Here is a 21,099-nt window from a genome sequence, read left to right as displayed (position 1 = left end):
TATTGATTTACAATACTTTAGTATTTATATCACACTTCAAAAGAAGGTGGGTGTTGTTAATTCAAGCTAAAATCTCTGAGAGTAAATGTTATTAATGGGTAGAACTGAGGAGGAGGGGGCACACAAAAGATGCATAGATTATGGTTTTCAAAGTGTTTCAGAGAATTCCATTCCCTTGTCTGCATAAAGATGGAGAAGAACAGCATTAGGCAAAAGAACTAAATTTTAAGCAAAAAGGAATTTATAACCTCTAATTCCAGCATCAAACTTTTTTTTAAAGTTTTTAAGGTGTGTCATTTTCCAGTGGCTATTGATTTGAAACGCCTGCTGTCTTTCAACTTAAACTCATTAATCTAGTTACACATCTCTGAATGCACTCTATTTTAATAGAGTAGAACATGTTTTCAAATGTCTTAGAGACTTCATTGATTTTATAAAACGTTCTGCATTTAAGAGTATAGGTGCTGAAAGTCAATTATTGCATTTTCCAAGAGCTTCTGTTTTCCAATATATAGGTGAAAATGGCAATATTTATAAAGTACTGAGAGATCCTTGAAGAAAACGGTATATACAGATAAAATCATGTTTAACAGAAGACCCAGCATAGTGACCCAAAGGTCAAAAGACGCACTCAATAAAAGTTCATGTGTGACAGCTTTTAGCTACTCTACATGTCTATGTAAGATTTATAAGGGCTTGAGTTTACTGGGACAGTAGGAGGAAAATGTAATACTATTAGCCTGCCTCATAACTGATCTACTTATTAGTAGATACTGTGATTAGGAAATCATAGTAATTCATAACTTGCAGCTATCGCCCTAGCAAATGACTCAGAGGTACTACATTTTAATGCCATCGAAGGATTGCAAATTGTGTTTTGTTTTGTCTTTATTTTTTTCTCTTTTTATTCATCACTTTAAAATTAAGAAATATTGCAAACGTGTAAAAAGATACAGAGAAAAAGAAAACAGGCACCCTCAGTACTCACCACCCAAATTGAACACATGTGATCAGGCTTGTTTATATTTAATTTCTTTGTTACTTTCATCTACATCTTTGTGTAGATGGTGTCAAGGCTTTTGGCAACCTAACCACAAAGAGGCTATGATAAATAGTGTAGAGACACATAGAAGTGACTGGTGACCAAGAGCTGCTGATTCTGACATCTCAGTAATAAATCTATTGTGTTGGTGAGATGGTTGGTATAGTTTAGAACTTCACAAAAATAAGCAAGGAGGTGACAATTTAGTACAAAAGTGGTTACCTCCCTTTCAGCTCTCTTCTGGGCTTAAAGCTCTTAGAGGGGATTGTGTGGATTTGCAAACAAATCCAGAGATTGAGAGCTGGTCAACAAGTCAGCCCAACTGACACTTCCCTACAGGAGAAATACAACTCCTTGTAAATTGAACTTTGCTATCGCAGGTCATGCTTCTGGATGTCTGTAAGAGTTACTATCCAGTCATGAAATGCTTATAATCTATTCCTGAGAGCTATTATCCCAGAAACTATACTTGTTTCCCTGTTGACAGCAGGTGGCTTTCATCTTTGACCTGGATTTTTTTTGCTTTGTTCTTATCTTTTTATTCCTTGAGGGGCTGGGGAAGGCTGCTGGAGAGGTAGGCAAGAACACCTAAAGTTTATTTTGTTCAAAAAATTGCAATTTCTACTTTGTCAGGGTAAAAAGAATGTAGGTACAGTATAAATCCTATTCCTATCCAACAAATCTGGAGCTAGTAAAATAGAATTTTTTCACGGTTACATTTAAATATGGGTGATATCTGCAAATAGAAAGAGGAGAAATGTTTGAAAATGGACATTTATTGTCACTTTTATATAATAGAATGTTTAGAAGAGAATGTGATTGCTCATTTTTATGATGAAGTATTGTTATATATACCTGTTAAACAAATGTCATTAAGTAAATATTCTAAATATATATTTATTTATTTAGCAAAATAATTTGAGCACCTACTCAGTGATAAGAGGAAAACAGTAAACCAAATATAGTCCTGGACATTATAGTCATGATCACCGATGTATTTCTTTATATATCTTGAATCAACATTATTTTTAGTATTCATTGCCGACCCTCTAAAAATATACAAATATAGGCAAGGGAAATATAATAAATACCATAAGTATATGAGAAGAATACATTAAAATAAAAGAAAATTTACTAAGGCTCTTCCTAGTACAAATAGAGATCTGCTAAGAAATATAGAGAGGCTAGATATATGCCTTTAAAAAGATATAAATCAAGGGTCATGAGGAAGGTGAGGAAAAAGCTTATATTTTTAAAAGTTATTAAAAAATCTCTTATTTTCTTCTAATTCTAGATGCACATTTTCTCACTGGAACTCTACTATACATGAACACAGAATTCATTATAACATTAGGAGGAAATATCAATTTTTTTTAGTAACATCTAGATTTCTATTTATAAAATTTTCTGAGGATATTATCTTTACAAATAAGTCATATGTAGATAAACATGCCTTCACATCTGCAAACATCTGAAATTATCCAATAGCTGGCTGAAATATTTTTATTTTTGAGCAATGCTACTAATATCCAAAATATAAAATTAAGAGCAATTATAGGTCTGGCATGGTGGCTCACGCCTATAATCCTGGCACTCCGGGAGGCTGAGGCAGGAGCATCATTTGAGCTGAGTCTGAGACCAGTCTGAGCAAGAGAAAGACCCCAACTCTACTAAAAATAGAAAAAATTAGCCGGGCGTCGTGGCACGCACCTGTAGTCTCAGCTACTCAGGAGGCTGAGGCAAAAGGTTCACTTGAGCCCAGGAGTTTGAGATTTCAGTGAACTGTGATAATGCCACTTCACTGTACCCAGGGTGACAGAGCTAGACTGTGTTTCAAAAAAAAAAAAGGCAATTACTGACATCCTTGTTATAAGAGGGTCATTATACAGAATATATTATGTACTTTTTTCAAAAGAGAACTCTGATATTTCACTTCTTTGCCAACTACTAAATCTTTAGTAGTTCTTCACTGTATACTTAATAACATACAGACACTTTGGCTTGGCATTAAAGCCTTCCTTGATCTTATCCCAAGTTACTTTTATAATATTTTCTTGTACCATTTTAATTGATCCCAGTCTTCATCTAAACCCACTTTGTCTTGGTTCTCCCTACATGTTCTGGATTGTTCCACCATTGTCCTTTTCCCCTAGTTTCTAGAACCTAGAGTATTTTCTTAACCAATCTTTGAATATGTAGTCTGACCCCACCTATCATTGTAAAGACTTAGTATGAAATCTAACTCTTCAATGAAGCTTTTCCTCATTTTCCCACTACAAAGAATTTCAGAGAAGATTCAAACTCTTGGGCTTTCTGAAGACTTTTATCAATTTTATCTTTTATTTTTAGCTATTATTGATTATTAAACATGTATTTATTAAATGCCTGATAGGCAGGGTGTTAGTGACATATCTGGAAAATGGACATTTATTGTCACTGGAGTAGGTTGAGTGAAGAGAATTAGGGATTGCATTTTCTCATGAGAATTAAAAATTATTAGAAAACCAACTATAAGTTATGCTTTCTATTATTACCATGTGTCAGCAATTCTAAATTGTATCAGTGACAAAATACTACTCCTGGAAGAGTCTTGTTGGTCCAGGTTCTAAATGATTGCTGTGGTTCCTATTGTGTTTCTATCACATACATGTATATTTGAACATGTATATGTATAGTCAGCCCCCAGCACACATAAACACAGCTACACACATAGTCTAAGAGTAAGTTCATAATAATTTGAAATAATTTAAAATTTAGAACAGTGAGATATAGTGCAAACTGTCAGGTATGATACTTTGTTCATTCAAGTACCAATTTTTTAGTTCATACATGAAATATTTTATTGAATTTTAATGCTTTTAAACTTCAAAATTATCCTTCTTTTTGAATTGTTATTTGTTTTCAACCTAAAGAACAAATCAAGAATATAATGATTGCTAGTTTTTACAGAGCTGTTACTGAAAATTATTCTGTTGTATAGTGGAAGGGAATATAAAAAACGATTCACTCTGGGTGTCACATACAATAGATATACCCTTTGTGTTAGGTGCTAGGGCTATAAAAAAAAAGTCCTGTGGTCTCCAGTCTCCCTTCTCTCTTTCCTTCCCCCTTTTTTCAAGAATAGTAAGTATTTATATGCCTTTGAATTCTTGTTTGGAGTAGTCATTTAGATACTTTTCTCTAACTTAGTTTAATTTCAGAGATAAAAAAAAGCACAGAGAAGATAATTCCTAGAAATTCAGACTTGAAACTTAACAGTTAACTTTTCATTAACTTTATAGAACATGGACTGATGGAAGGATGAAAAGTTTCATTATCATTTATACTTCAATGTAAATAGATTAATGGAAAACATGGCTCCAAAAGTAATTTTTGAAAGTCAAAATTAAGTACTTAACATATTTGTTCTATTAATCAGTCTCATTTTATTTATTAAAAGCAGAGCAGAACTAGTTGAGTCCAATAAATGAAAAACTATGATTATTCAGTGTTCACATGGATATATTAATTTAAAAATAAGAAATATATCTTTTTATGCTGAATAAGTGAATAGTGTTTATTCTATTTAATTGATTTAAATGTTTATGTTTTGCTAAATATCTAAAGAACATTTTTAATAAAATATCTGAGTAAAAATAAAGTATGGAAAATATAGATTAATATTTTAAAAGGACCGGTTTTATATGTATGTTATATATATGTTTATGTTGCCTTGATGTTTAATTAGTAGGACATTCAATTTGGAAAAGACCATTTTTAAGCCTTTATTACAGACATACTTCTAAAGGATGCAAATACTGTTTTTAATCCTATAAATAACATACAAGTCAGTACTAGCACTTATTGAACTCAAGTTTCTTGGCACTATGCTAAGCACTTTAAAAACAATTTTTCCATTAATCATCAAACTAGCCATATTTTGGCTAGGCATTGCGGCATGTGCCTTTAGTCTCAGCTACTTGGGAGGATAACTTGAAGCCAGGAGTTCAAGGCTGTAGTGTTGCATCTGTGAATAGCCACTGCACTCCAGGCCAGGCAACATAGCAAGACTCCATCTCTAAAAAAATATAATAACAATATTAAAAAATTAATCATATTTCAAGACATTAACTAATCATATTTGACCATATTTTATCAATGAGAACACAGAATCTTAGAAAATTAAACAGTCTTTTGTAGGTCATGGAGCAAAATAATTGAAGCCTGCCTTATTTTCTGTAGTCTTGCATGCATCTACTCATTCAGTAGAGCAAAACTGCTTGAATTGCATCCATGTAACCATGAGAAAAGCATTTAAGGTTGAGGAACAAAACTGCCTTTTCCCTTATTTTAAAGGGCAAGGACTAAATATCTAGGTTGTGTGTCTTTCTAAACACTGACCTTGATAAGACACTACCTGTGACAGCCACCAGTTTTGGTTGGTGGTAGAATCATGTTGGTAAATCTTCATTCCTTTCCCCATTTTTCAGAATGATGTAGGGGGACAACGCAGCCTTATAAACAAATGGACGACTTTTCTTAAGGCCAGATTGATTTGCTCAATTCCTGGAAGTGATGGGGCAGATACTTATTTTGATGAGCTTCGTAAGTCACATGTTCCTTCTTTCTTGGAAAAGTCTTAATACCTAATTAAGTAATTCTGCATGAATTTTATTTTAGCACCAAATGCCTGATTATATATAGCCCAGCACATAAGAGTGGAGGAGTGGTTCTTACTAAAATTTGCACACGCAAAGCACAAGGGAGGTGCTCTAGGTCTGGGCATACATTATAATGAAGTAATTCCTCTAATTGTAATTGTTCTCCAAGTAAGTGAAGGAAACAAAACTACAGCAAGAGACAGAAAGACATGAGCTCTGGGACTACAAAGTTCATACATTCTCCATGCAGTCTTTCATTTTCGTAGGGAGCACCGTCTATAGGTAGACAGAACTTGGGTTCTTTATTCCGCGATGCCCTCTGCTGGAGAGTACGGGAGATGTGGTGAACTTTGTCCCTCTAACTTGTTAAGGAAAAGCGTACTCAGAGAAGCAATAAACAGGTTCTTCTATTTCATTTATCTTCATCGCTCCTCTAAAAGCTACTCCCAAGTTAAAGAAAGTATTTTTTGGTTGTATATAAAGTTAGCATCATTAACTTTTATCTTCCTGAACTTGTTTTTGGTTTTGCCATGTAATGTAAAAATGGTTATCTCTATCATTGATGATCTCATCAGTATTATGCTTTACAGTATTAAAGCATATATTCAGTATTTGTGCATGACCTCTCATATTGTATATAATCACACTCACATCTTAAATAATCTTTCAAAGAATATTATTTACACTTAATTTACTATCAATTCTGTACTAATTACAGGTGTAACTATTTTCATATTGTTACCAATTGAAATATTAATAAATTGGCCCAATTGCAGGACAAGACTTTTTTACACTGGAGGGTAAAAATGATTATATATTTTTTCTGGTTTCTATTTTATATAAAATCCAAAATTTGTAAATGGAAACAGCCATAGAGATTATCAATCAAATCATCCCATTTATAAGTGATCGAAATAAATATCTAAGAGGTTAAATACCCAACTCAGTGTCACATAGCTAGTGAGAAAAAACAATCTTTTATCCTTAATTTCTTAAGGAATAATATAGTGACTATGTTACCTTAATTTTATATACTATTGAGAGTTCAGAAATACTGTATTATTAAAGAAAAATCAAGCGTGTAATACTGAAAAATAAAAATGTAGTAAATAATTATTTTTCCCCTTAATAGAAGATATTTATTTACTCCCTACAAGAGATGAAAGAAATCCTGTAGTATATGGAGTCTTTACCACAACCAGGTATGTTCAACAAAATGCTTTTAATCCTTCTAGAGAATTTTATATGTATGTAAGCCAATGTAGATGTCTGATCTTTTTGTTCTTGCCTTTGTAGTAGCATATCATACACATTTTTTCATTTTACTTTTTCAGTTAGTGTTTCTTACAGATGGGACTAGAAGTGAAGATGTTTTCCTAGTGTCTACCCCTGTATTCTTGTTGTCTTTCTGCATAATGCTGTCCTGTACTTATCATTGCGACTCTCTGACTTTCTTAATAGTTGTACTAGCATCTGTGAAGCTTTCTCAAAGAATATTTGAGCCCTATTGCCTCAATTTTATTTAGCTCATTAACTTACACTTGACTGTATTCAAAGCACATTCTTACTCCTGTTACATACTACTGCCTACATTCTTGGAAATACTTTTCACCTTTTTGACAGCTCTGCTATCAATCTTTATCAATGTGTATAGATATTAGTATTGGAGGAATTGAAGGTATTGATATTGGTATTGAAGAACTAGTCCTGTTGTCTCCTTTTGAATAAATTCTTGAACTATTTTATATGCAAATTATGGTTTAATTTTTTTCTGCGACATGATCCTCATTTAGTTCACAATACTTTATTCATAAGCTGAAGTGCACTATAGGTTAAGAATATATCAGAACACAAAATACTATCTCATTGATTATAAGATACAGAATGTGAATGTTAAATATGAGAATAAAGGTACTCTAAGAAGGTGCTGTTTTGAACTCCATTTTCCTGTTAATTTATATCTGAATGTAAAAAGGTCCAAGAAGTGCCTGTAGTTAGTCAAGTTAAGTATCTCAGCTCTAGTTCTCTTGGCATCTTTCCAATCACAGAACTTTCTTTGAAGTCACTGTGTGTTCCACACACAAGGCACTGATATGTGCCAGGAAAATGTAGCCCCAGGATAGTTCATTTTTTTCTATTAAGTTTCTGCCCACCCAGAGTGTGAAGTTACAAGTTAGCTCTTTGTTCTTGGTGTACTTTATTGTTTTATTTTTAATGCCATCCTGAAGACTGAGGTAATGTCGGAATGCACATCATGTCCTTCATTCAGTGAGAGGCCATCATTAACCAGCCATGATGGCAATGCCATTAAGCGTGTTGTACCATTCCTTTAAAATGTCATAGGCAGATTATGTGATTTTTATGAGAATTTCACCTCTCTTCTTAGCAGCTAGTTTTTTTCCAACTGCCTGTTTACCATTACCTCTCAGTGTTTCCAAGAATATTAATAATTGAGTTACTCATGCTAGAGAGTCATTAGTTCATGTGTGTAATGCTGAGATATTAATATATCTCTTAGATCATAAAAAGTGATCTTGTTTTTAAGAACAGGAATCACCAAAAGTTTTAGACTCAAAATGTCTTTTTAATTTCCAGAAATAAAAAAAAAATCTGGTAAATGTTAACAATTTTTATCATTAGTTTGAAAAAATTTGTAAAATTCCTATGGAGCTTTTTTGTATCTTAATACTTCCTCAAATACTGTGAAACTATGATAACTTTAAGTGTCAGATAAGTTACTGTAAAATATAAATTCATGAATTCAAGAAGGAGCAAAAAGAAAAAAGATTGTTTCAACATTTTAAAATGAGTTTAATAAAAATCATATGAATAAATTGTTTAACAGCCAATATTCATGAACATTCATTCACTTTAAGAAAACAGGTGAAAAAGATGATTATTATTCATGTATCTAAATGATTCCATTTTGAAAAAGTAGGTAATGTAACTTTTATAAACTCTTTGAAAAGCATTATGTTATAATAACTTCAAATAAAATTGAAGAATGTGGGTAAATATAATATTCTTTTCTGCATATTCCTATCTTCCAGTTTTTCTAGATAATTGCTATTTATCTATCAGGTATCAGTTTACAGGAAACCTCCTCCCCAAAAACTTAACTGGCAGCCCTGTGCTGGGTTTCCATCCATGTGCCACTTAGTTAAATATAATTACTAGTAATGTAGCTATTATCACACTTTATTTATAATAGAATTGCTTGGTTATAAGCAATGTGAAGACATAAGCACATTTTGTCTGCAGCACTTATCAGACAGATGTGCTAAGTAAATTTCTTCCACAGCACCTGGTTATAGTAGGTGCTCATTAAATGTGATTGAATGAATCTGTGAATGATTAAATCATGTTGCTTTCTTTCAGCTCCATCTTCAAAGGCTCTGCTGTTTGTGTGTATAGCATGGCTGACATCAGAGCAGTTTTTAATGGTCCATATGCTCATAAGGAAAGTGCAGACCACCGTTGGGTGCAGTATGATGGCAGAATTCCTTATCCACGACCTGGTACAGTATGTATTCAACCTAATAATCAAATTATTTTCTTAAGCGTATATCCAATTCCTAGTTTTATTATAATAAACTATGTTATTTGCCACAGCAACATGCACCCTAGATTTTTAAATAACTATTATTTATTTACATTGATGTATTAACACTTCCATCCTTCACTGAAACTTAATGTCTCTTTTGAAAAAGAATTTTAAGTACTTTGGGAAACAATGAATTATACTGCAAGGAGCAGACTCTGCTGACAATGTAGATCTTATCCCAACATGTCTATAAAATCATCAAAATGATCAGTTGTCTAGAGTGACAAATATTATAAATAAGCTGGAAATGCCAGTAAGTATTTCTCCGTATCCTTCCTAACACTTGTCTTTTGTTTTTATAATATCCATCCTTAAAGGTGTGAGGTGATCTCACTGCGGTTTTGATTTTAATTTTTCTGATGATTAATGACATTGAACATTTTTTCATGTACCTGTTGGCCATATGTATGTCTTTGGAGAAATGTGTGTTCAAGTCTGTAGCCCATTTTCAATTGGGTTATTCTTTTTTTCCTTTTACTATTGTTTTCTTTGAATGTCAAAGCTATACCTTCTAGTTATACTTATTTATTGTTGGACAGTAATATAGCACTTAGGATGTGCAGGTAACTCTTCTAAAAGTTTTACAAATCTTAAGTTACTTAATTCTCATAAACCCTAGAAGAGCCATTTAACATTATTCCTTAATGAAGCAAGTGCTATTAATTCCATTATACAGGTGAGGAATATCAGGCACAGACAGGTGTAGTAACTTGCCCAAGGTCACAAAACTAGTGAATGATGGAGCTGGGTTTTAACCCCAAGCTCCAAGTTCTTGGTTCTTACAATACTATAAGTCCAAGTTCTTAGTTCTTATACTAAGTCATAGCTCTTAGTTCTTATACTGGGATACTGTACTTAAAAGTATATTAAATTATTTTTTTTTACTTTTCATGGAAGATTTTTACATGTGTGTTTATGTGTGTGTGAGAGAGAGAGACAGAGAGTAAAATTTGGAAAAGACCTCTAGCTGGGGAAATTTTACTTTATTAATATTTTGGGATTAAGTATCATAGACTGTCATATGCTAAGCTGTTTCCACGTGAGTTGGTTTTAAAAAATAGAGACTGGCACCATTCAGACCATGATTTTTTTTTTTTTCAATTATCTGGATGTTATAAGGAGAAAGAATTTAAAGCTGAGACTACTCACATTGGTTACAAGAAATTTTTAGAATATATAGACACAGCAGTTGAGTCTTGTGATACTCAGAAAATTAAAATGCATGAAGGTTACTTTAACACCCAATTATAGTGTAAGTTAGAGATGTTGTGGAGGTAGTTGCTGTCAGCTCCTGCCTGACGAGCTATGAATGTCATGTGAGGCTTGAGGAGAACGCACATAACTGTCCTTGTAGGTACACAGCCACTTCTCTGAAATGTGAATAAGTGACTCCCCCAAAACAGGAAAACATAAATGTCAGTGAGGAGTGCTTTTCATCAATGAGAAGCACCAAATTATGCTGCTCACTACTCAAAATACAGTGTTTGCACTGTAGAAATTTTCTTGAAAAGTTCAAAATTATTTAGCAAATTGTATCTAAACCATCAAAGATACTTAACTTTCTAACAATGTGGGAAAAGAAAAGCATAATTAGGAGTAAAGAAAAGCCATTTAACATTATTTCTTAATTCTTTCTCAACATCAATATTTCTCATAGATTTCCTATGAGAATTTTTAAAATGTGCAAACATTTGCATCTGAAGTTGAGCTTTGAGAATTATGCCTTATAACTAATCTTTTATCTGTAGCCCCTATTAAGTAAGGCTACAATCAGTAATGGAAACAGAAAGACAAAGTGTCTCTCTGGAGGACTCCACTAGAAAACTCTCTTCGATCAGGTAAATTATAGCATTTTATAGAACTCAGAGAGGTTTTTAAAATCCTGCTCAAAACAGGGGAAGGAGGTTCCTTCTGATTGTACTGAATTAAACATGATTATATCTGTGCTGTTTTTAGATGAGGAGCAATCACATAAATCAGTATAAATTTATTAATATAAAAATAATAGAGATTTTAAAATATTTTTTAGTGACCAACCTGTCCAATTTTTTCTGTGCAAGAATAGTAACAGCCACTCCTACTGATAGCTTTACAGGCTGTATCTAGAAAGCTGTGGTAGCTAAAGGATAGCAATTATTTGCAAGTAACTAGATACTTGTATATTCTCTTTGAAATCATTATAACCAAATTTGAAAATGTCTAAAAGGATGCATAGATATGTAGCCTCTTTATTTCATTATTTCCTTAGGTATTTAAAAAAAAATCTTATTTTTTGTTTGCATATAATGCTATCATCTGATTTTCTGCATTCTATTTTATATTTGGAATTCCGATGTTGAAGTTAGGAGCATCATGTATCTGATGTGAAAAACTATTACACAAATATGCTTTATATAAATGAACTTTACTGTTTTAAATAACTCTACACATAAAATCACTGAAATTATATTTCACAGTATATCAAGTATCTACACTAGTAAAATTTGAGAATGTAAAAACTGGAATGGATGATAGAGACCACATAATTCATCCTCATTTTAAAGAGGAAGAAATGGATGCCCAGAATAATTAAGTCACTTTCCCAATATCACATTGCCAAAAACAGCAGAATGAAGAGCGATGTTGGAGTTTTCTGACCAGTCTTCTTTCCCTATTTTTTAATATTCCCTAATTATTCATCTATTCCCTCATAATCACTAGATCAATATACTGTTGAATGTCCCACCTAAAATGAACTGCATTTGTTTTTATACTATCTCCTGGCATTCTCTCTCTTTTTTTTAAAGCATCTTAATTTTAGCAATTTTTGTTTACATGAAGCTATAATTGTTTCTATTTTCTGCAAGCCTCCAGCTCAGAAATTTTAGTCAAAAATCATTAGTGAACACTCCTCATGATCCAGACACTGTAATAAGCACTTATACATTATCTTAGTACATTCTTAAAACAACAACATAATGTAGGTATTATTTTCCCAATTTTATGGATAAGAAAAGGCCAAATAAAAATAAACACATGTTCATGATCTCACAGCTTGTAAAATGGTTAGACTGGAATTAAACTTGGTCTACCTAACTGCATGTCAAAAGCCATTAACCTCCATTTTGTTCTACTTTCAAAGTGATAAAAATGAACAACCAAACAGAACCGTACATTATTTTTGCAGGGACTTATCTATTCTCTGCACAAGTAAAAATGAAGTTTTGAAACCTTACTACACTTGTCATTTCTTTTATTGTAATTCAGGGGAACACATCTTATTTTAAATAAAGCATTGCTGAATAATTTGCTTTCTATGAAATGGTTAGAACCTTTACAAAAAGCCATTTTTACGCTTAAGTTAAAATTTTTAAATAGAATGTTAAAAAGGTAACTTTTGCTTTTACATTTTCGGCATCTGTTTTGCTGTTAAGATTGAATTCAAAGTTGTTCTCCCAGTAGTGACTTCTGTTGGCATTATCACTTGGTTAAATAAACACTACAACTTTCAGCTTGCCATGCTTACTTCGACTGTTTGGCTTTGACAGAATGCTGTACTTCTCTGACAAAAAGTGAAATGTAAACTCCTAGCCTTACCATGATATCACTGCTCTGCAATGTTAATAAGCCTGGAAACTCAAGGATGCACGAGGGTATATTTATAGAATTCCTTCACTTCGAGTGATTCTTCTGCCCTCTGCTGTCCAAATAGAATGTCTAAACAAATCGTATTTTGTCTGGGAGGACTTTTTCTATCATTATTGACTTGCTGAATCTTGGTAATAAGAAGTTGCAAATGAAACAAAATATAGAAGAATCCATCGTGCAGTGAGTGTTGCAGATCAGATAAGAAACCAATAGAATTTGGCCAAAAATAGCAGACTGCTAGAAAATTCATAATCTAAGGACGATTTATAAAGGCAGAAGATTTCAATTTTGATAATTGATTTATTATAAATGATGTACTCTGTAGTTTTATTTTGTGTTGACAAAGAATTTTTAAGATTTATGAATAAGTGTAAAATATTAGTTTTTACTCAAAAGTGATTTTCAGTTTTTAAACCATTCCTTTATCAATAAGGTGAGAAGAAAGCATTTGTTTTTGAAGTTCAAATATTTGTGAAATGTGTTTTACTACTCTTGAACCAGTTGCCACAGTTTTTGATGATTTCTAAATGTGTACTTTTGTAAAAATAGCAATTCAATTTTAAATTCCATTTTCACCCAAACTGTTGCTGCTTTTACTGTTAATTTTGTTGGCTTTACTTTTAAAGATAAAAATTTACACATGAATTTCCCAACTGATGCTCCATTTTTTTTAATAGGGAGAAAAATGAAGTAGTTATAGGTATCTTTTATTATAATTTCATAGCTTTATTTTATGTGGGCATTGAGGAAAGATAAATGCATTGCAATTCCCAATTCCTATTAATAGCTTAAACACCAAAAAAAATGCATTTTTTTTTTTTTTGGTATAAAGATACCAAACACAGGTGGTAGAAATGGTGATTCTAAGGATTCCTGTAAATTTCTTGAATTTCTTGGTTCAAAAATTTGAAACAAAGCCCTATTTTGAGGAACACTAAGACTTGGTAAAAATCATCCTGAGTATCTAAAGACTTAACTTCTCAGGCCACCTGTGCCTCCTACACTGTCTGACACTAGACACATTGAATAAATGCTCATCTTCAGTTCTAAATCTTTTTTTTTTTTCCCCAAGCATGCGTTGTGGTTGGTTTTCTTTTATCTTCTTTTTGTGTAGGGGAAAGAAACACTAAGCCACGTGAAATATCAAATCACTAAGCTGGGCAGGCGCAGTGGCTCATACTTGGAATCTTAGCACTCTGGGAGGCCAAGGCCGGGGGCGGGGCGGGGTGGGTGGGTGGTGGTGTTTGAGCTCAGGAGTTGGAGACCAGCCTGAGCAAGAGGGAGACCCCATCTCTATTAAAAATTAAAAAAAAATTGGCCTGGCATCGTGTGGGGCACCTGTAGTTCTAGCTACTCGGGAGGCTGAGGCTGGAGGATCGATTAAAACCAGGAGTTTGATGTTGCCATGAGCTAGGCTGACTCCATGGCACTCTAGCCGGGTTGATAGAGCATGTCTCTGTCTCAAAACAAACAAACAAACAAACAAACAAAAAAAACCCATTAACTACTAAGTTAACCTTCTTCTTGCTTATTGCTTTCCCTGGTTTATTTCTGAATGTAATGTGTCCTTGTAGTGAGGGGGGGAAAAATATTAAAATGTCCTGTAAATTGATTAACAAAACTTGCTTAGGAATGTCCTATAAAACTTTGTTGAAAAAAGTATTGAAAAGTCCTATAAAACTTGTTAAATCTCAAATATTCCCTGAATAAATCTCTCTCCTCTCCAATTCTATTCAGGAATTCAGATCTTTACAAAATTGAAAATCTTTTTTTCAAAAGTCTTTTTTTATATTAATCAATTAGCTATTTCATTTAACAGCCCACAAGAAAAACAATATTAGGCAATTTTTGAACTACCATCAATGTAAAATAATGAAATATCTCCCTCTTTATAACATTTCAAATCTCTGTCTGAACAAAAAGCCCCGTCATGTTCAAGTCCTCACGTGTTTTTTTCTCTAGAGAAAATCAAAGGTAAAGGCTGAACAATTTCCTCTCTTTGTGGTAGGGTCCCTATTGCCCTTCTTTTCTGCTATGAGATTAAAAACTCCCAAATTTTGGATGTGGGTGTAGATAGGTCTGACAGTCTTTATTTTCCACTAAATCAGCAGTTCCCAACCTTTTTGCCACCAGGGACCAGTTTCATGGAAGACAATTTTTCCACAGATAGGGGGTTAGGGAGAGGGAGATGGAGGGTGGAGGAGGTGCAGGTTGGGGAGGTGGAGCTTAGGCGGTGATGCATGGCCCTGTTTTCCTAACAGGCCACCAACCGGTACCGGGCCTTGGCCCGGGGGTTGGGGACTGCAGCCCTAACTAATTGGACTTTATAGCATTGTAAGAGACATTGAGAAATTACAAAGTTCTTTTGATTCCAGGTCCACTGGAAAGTTCATCTTACAAATATACCATCATGGACCAGCTCTGGGTCCTGGCATATCCCTCTGTTCTAGAAAAGTCTGTTTTACTATAACTTATCAAGACATCATTGCCTTCCCTGAGATTGGTTTATGATTTTGCTTTAGAAAAGTAAATCCTGGAGGGAAGAGATCATAGGATGATAATACATAGTGTCAATAACTGGGTTTACATAGCAGACTGAATGTATATAATGGTGCTCCAACCAGAACTAGAACTACTCCTGAGAAATGCAAACTTTTACCTTGATTGCTATTCTCAGTAGCAGGGGTTTGAGGCAGCCGTGGAATCCACAAGTTCAGAACTTTTTGGGCACCCTGTTTTCTCTTTCTGCTCCATAAACTATGTGGCTTGAGCATCAGCATAATCCTGTAACACAGTCTTTTCACAGAGAGGCAATGGTTCTTAGAATGTTACGTCTTTGTTAATCTCTTGCATCAGATCTTGGTTGTAAACTATGCTGGTCCCATTAAGTAAGAATTTTTTTTAATATTGCAGAAAAGAAATGTTTTAAGTTTGACTTCCATAGTTGTAACTGACCAATGACAAATATGTAATTCAAAAATAGTATTTAAAACTTTCTGTTAATTTGTATAGTGTTAGACTATGACAGTTGTACCAAAGGAGACTGAAAAATACAAGAATCCTCTCACAGTGTCTCACTCCGTCTTCCCATTTGTGCACCTGAGGAATATGGCTAACATTCTGTCATTATTGTTGGGCATTTTTGTTTGTTTCACTTTAAGCAAGTCTTTTCTAATTAATTTATAAACTATGGAAAGCTTTGGGAAAATCTTATTTTAGTCATCAGTGGCTCACTCATATCTCTCTATCATATTGAATTTACAGTTTTATTTCCTAATATTTGTTCACTCCACAGCCTTCCATTTATTGAGTAGCAAACTATTACTTTGTCACCACCTCTCTAAATTACTGAGGATATTTTTGGTTCTATTTCTTATAGGGTTTAGCAGAGGCAAGGCTAGAAGCTTTCTGATTCAGGGTCCTAAAACTGATTACACTGAAGGGGGTGTCTGATGAAGCATCACTGTCATTTCCCTGTGCATAGGCTATGTTTCTCTAATATGGTGAAAGGCCATGGGCTTCTAACATGAATCAACCTTTCCATCAGACTGTCAGCTTTCTTTTCCAGAGGGCCAACATTTGCTTTTATAATGAGGTTCTTCAAATCCCAGGCTACTTCCTATGTTCAACAGTCTTTTGCTTTTTCTTGAGTGGGAATTCCTCTGAGAGAAAGGGAAACTCAGAAACAGACAGAGAAATTTACCTCTGTCTTTTTGGCCCTGTTTTTTTGTTTTTGTTTTTGTTTTGAGACAGTCTTGCTCTGTGGCCCTGGCTAGAGTATAGTGGCATGATCATAGCTCACCTCAACCTTGACCTTCTAGGCTCAAGCTATCCTCCTGCCTCAGCCTTCCGAGTAGCTGGAACTACAGGCACACGCCACCACGCCTGGCTAACTTTTTCTATTTTTAGTAGAGACGTGGTCTCGTTCTTACTCAGGCTGGTCTCCAACTCCTGACCTCAAGCAAACCTCCCACCTCCACCTCCCAGAGTGCTAGATTACAAGAGTGAGCCCCCCGCGCCTGGCCAGCCCCTGGCTTTTCTATCTCTGATATTTAATATGAGGTCTCTCCTTGCCCATATCTGTTATAGGCTGACTCTTAAATGAATAAGCAGGAGGATAAGAAGGCACCTATTACATTTGCATTTTTTACTTTATAAATAAAATTCAGACTTCCTTTATATTTTGAGTTTATTTTTCTCAGTTTGCTGAAAATGAAAGCCTAGTTCAGTCCTTCCTTGTGCCATGTCTTCCCGCACATTATTCATTTTTCTGATTTGTTTAAAAGAAAAGTGCAACCTGTAGAGAACAGTCTGAAGCTGCACGGGGAGAAAACCTTTAACAGCTGTTTGGGGCCTTGCCAAGGGGCAAAGATCTCTCATTGGATAAAAACCCTTTCTCTCCTCTTATCCATTGCTTCCCACTCCACTACTAAAGGCCCTAGACAAACACGCAGACCTGCCAAGCATAACACGCTCACACCTAGCCAGCGATGGCAGCCAGCCATGGGTGACAGGCGCTGAACCAGGGCTGGTTGCTGCTGCTGTTGGGTTTACCCTTTCATCTCACGGTTTGTCTAGGCACGTTCTCTTCTAGTCCAAGATGGTATTAATGTTTCTAGCAAGATGCTGGCATTTTAAAATTTCAGTAATAGCTTTTTCTTTTTTTCTTCATCCTTAAATTTTAAACTGTCTTTGAGTTTTATAAAAACAGTAGGTAGAGACACAGATAAGTTCCCTGATTTATTTCCTACACTCACAGGAACTAAAGTGGTGGAAGTCAGGCCAATGTTAGAAAACTGCAGGCAGAAGTAAATGGCTCCCCTATGGTATGTTCAAATGGACTGTGTTAATAACTAGAAATTAAAAGTACATACATATAGAAAAAACTTCACTAGATTTTTAATACCTGGGATGTATAGTCACAATAAGAAAAATTTCTAGGCTCTTGTGAAAGAAAATAAATAATTGAATATAACAATTTGCTTTAGATATAGCATTTCCCACACTTTCTCTCTTTCTTCTATGGAATTTTTCTTTCCCACTTTACTCTTACCTGTGTATGTTGCTTGGCATCTCAAGTTATTTTTAGATCTATGTGCTGCACAGCTATATGATATCAAAGCAAAAATTCCACTGGTTTGAATGTACTAAAATAACAATATTTGGTTCAAACCATACTATCTTAAACCTCAGGGAGTACTCTACCAAATCATTTTCATTTGTGCAAGCATAATGGAGACTCAGACCTGAGAGATCACGCATAGCAACTGAGAGGATAAAGATCTTATCCAAACACTGGCAGCATGCCATGAGGAAAAGCTGCCATAAGAAAAAATATATTCAAAGATCATTTTATAATAGTCAATAGAAACCAGGTTTTCCTTCTTTTTTCTTAGATTTTATTACACTTAAACCTTTTTGTCAGAGGTGAGCAATGAAGAAAATTGTCATATTTGCTAAATGTTCATATCTGTATTCAAATATACCTTCTTACATTAAAATTTGTAATTATTTAAAAATTTGATATCACAACTTGTGGATTGAATGTCATTATATTATTTCTTTTGAAATTTTGGCTACTGGATAACTATAGCTGCAAAGTCAAAAGAGTTTTTTTAAGCTGGAGGGCTCTTTCAAAAATGTAACGCAGGCAAAATCTTGCTCTTGCTTTGATTTTAATGATAGACCAACCAGATTGAAGCACAAGCATTATATGCTATAAGCCCACTATGAATGGCCTTTGACTGAGCCTCAAACATGCAGCCTATAATTGGAGAGGAGCTTTGTATCATTTGAGCTCCATATCCATTTTGAGTCTCTGCTTAATCTATTTAATATAGGGTTCCTTCCATTATCGAGTTGACAGATTCCACTTGGCTGAAGGCTAAGTGCTAGAAATAATAACTGAACACACAGACTTAGATCTTTAGAACAACATCCAGTTAAGAATATGCTAGATAAATACTAAATGGCTCATACTCCAGGACATTTCTAATCTCTCTGCTGCAGACCTGGAGACAAGCAAACAGATATCAAGAAAGGATCAGTTTCTTAAAAGTAGACATGCAACATTTATGTGAAAGATAAAGATATTTTTAAATTATTTATAGAAAATCATTAACTTTTTTTAAGTACAACTTCTTTGATACTTCTTCTAACTCATAATGAGCCACTATGATTTTATTAGTATAAAATTTGGGTTCAGAGTCATATATTGTGACTAACTCTAGGATCTTCGGCCACCTAAGAATGACTCACTTGAACACTTTGAGAAGTACGTTTTATTTTTGGAACCTTAACATGATTCTAATTAGTGCCTCGTATAAATGGCTCAGTTTAGTAAAGACTATGTTTCCAACTTTTCTAAAAACTATAATATGGGAAAAGCAGAATCCTCTTTCAGACTTTCCCTAATGTCACTCATTTTCTTCTCTATGCCTGTCTGCATCAATTGACTGAAGTTTTACACTTCAAAAGAATGCATTAGTCCATTAAGAATTTGAATGTGATAACAGAATTGTTCTATCAGAGGTATCTTCCTAAATTATAATATACTGAAAAATAAAATAGATTTAGGATTTGGAAGAGAAAATATTTTCTGAGGGAAAAAAGTTTAATTATAAAGTGATTATTTTTGGATAAAGTCACTTCAAATTTATTGACTAGTAGTAACTTTTTAATTTTTACCACCAGGGGGCAGGCTATCTTAACTATTGATTTACTAAACGCTGAAAGGCACACAGGAGGCAATTTTAGACACAAGTGGAAAATTCCCTGAGGGTTTCTTCACAGATCCTTTAGGAGAAGAGCTGTTAAACTGTTCAAAGTATAATTTTCACACCAGCTATAAAAGAAACTACATAATTACAATTTCAAACTATTAAAGTTTATTTGAAAGTAATTTTTGTGACCTGTTGCTTGTTCCTTTTTATTTTTAATAAATATGGTTTCAGTTGAACTGAAATCATAAAGTTACTCAAAGGAAATTGAAAATGATAGTTTCCCATATGTTCTCAGGTTTATAGATCAATTTCTTAACAGTTATTTCAACTTAAATTTAATGTATCTTCATGAGAAACAATCATCTTCAAAGGAACGATAATGTTTATAAGAAAAGAATTCACTGTGGAAATTTTATACATATACATAAATGAATACATATAATTTACGATATTTTTGAGGGAGAAAACTGGATTTAAATTTATTGGAGGTGCACTGCACTTATTTACAAGTACACTTGATTCCATATTGACTCTGTTGTTCATTTCTTTAATATTATTGATGATAAGCCTTAAAAACTTTATTGAAAGTAATTGAGAATTTCTCACATACATAAACAATGTCTTTCTCCACATTTATTTTCAGTGTCCAAGCAAAACCTATGACCCACTGATTAAATCCACCCGAGATTTTCCAGATGATGTCATCAGTTTCATAAAGCGGCACCCTGTGATGTATAAGTCAGTATACCCAGTTGCAGGAGGACCAACATTCAAGCGAATCAATGTGGATTACAGACTGACACAGATAGTGGTGGATCATGTTGTTGCAGAAGATGGCCAGTACGATGTAATGTTTCTTGGAACAGGTAAGCTCAAACTAGCTTGTGCTTTCTTTCAAAGGATTTTTTCATTATTAAACAAAACAAATGCTTCAAAAATGTTTATTGGTCAAAACAAAAATGAGTAATTATTAGCTAATATTTTGTCCAGATTTCTTAAAATTGTGTAACATGGTTTTAAATTATATTCATAAATATCTCCCAGACTCCTAAATATATTTGTTTATTATAACTGCAATGTGACTACTATAGGTTGGGTACTCAATACATATTTGTTCAGTGACTTTGGACTAAAATTAAACAAGTAAGGCAAAGTAATATTTATTTTCAAACTTCACCTTTCCCTTCACCTACTTGACAAGCTCTACCTCAAAGGATCCTTTCACCTGGTTTCGAGAATCTCTGACTTAGTTGACCCAAGATAGCTTTTCAAAAACATTAAGCATTATTATGTAAAGACCTTTAAATAGAAACTTCTTGGAGATTATTTTCCTATTCTTAAATTTTTTATGGATTAAAATGAATTTTGTGGACTCTCATAATTAAAACCCACTTTATTCTTTGCCAACTCAGTAATTATAAAATGATTTAAAAATTTTTTCATAGAAAAATATTGTTTATTTGG

General features: G+C 33.6%; 1 protein-coding gene across 1 annotated transcript in view; it reads left to right on the top strand.

The window, feature by feature from the left end:
- The window catches only part of SEMA3D (semaphorin 3D), a 120,844-nt gene that overhangs the window by 76,503 nt on the left and 23,242 nt on the right, over positions 1–21,099 (top strand). The window contains exons 8-11 of the mRNA XM_045564787.1: positions 5,512–5,626; positions 6,815–6,884; positions 9,061–9,205; positions 20,279–20,501. Of these exons, the coding sequence (XP_045420743.1) occupies positions 5,512–5,626; positions 6,815–6,884; positions 9,061–9,205; positions 20,279–20,501 (553 nt within the window). The remainder of the gene's footprint in view (positions 1–5,511; positions 5,627–6,814; positions 6,885–9,060; positions 9,206–20,278; positions 20,502–21,099) is intronic.

Source organism: Lemur catta, chromosome 11 (genome assembly GCF_020740605.2).
Source record: "Lemur catta isolate mLemCat1 chromosome 11, mLemCat1.pri, whole genome shotgun sequence".
Classification (NCBI taxonomy): domain Eukaryota; kingdom Metazoa; phylum Chordata; class Mammalia; order Primates; family Lemuridae; genus Lemur; species Lemur catta.
Note: the sequence above shows the minus strand (reverse complement) of the source record. Positions and strands in the feature narration are given on the sequence as shown.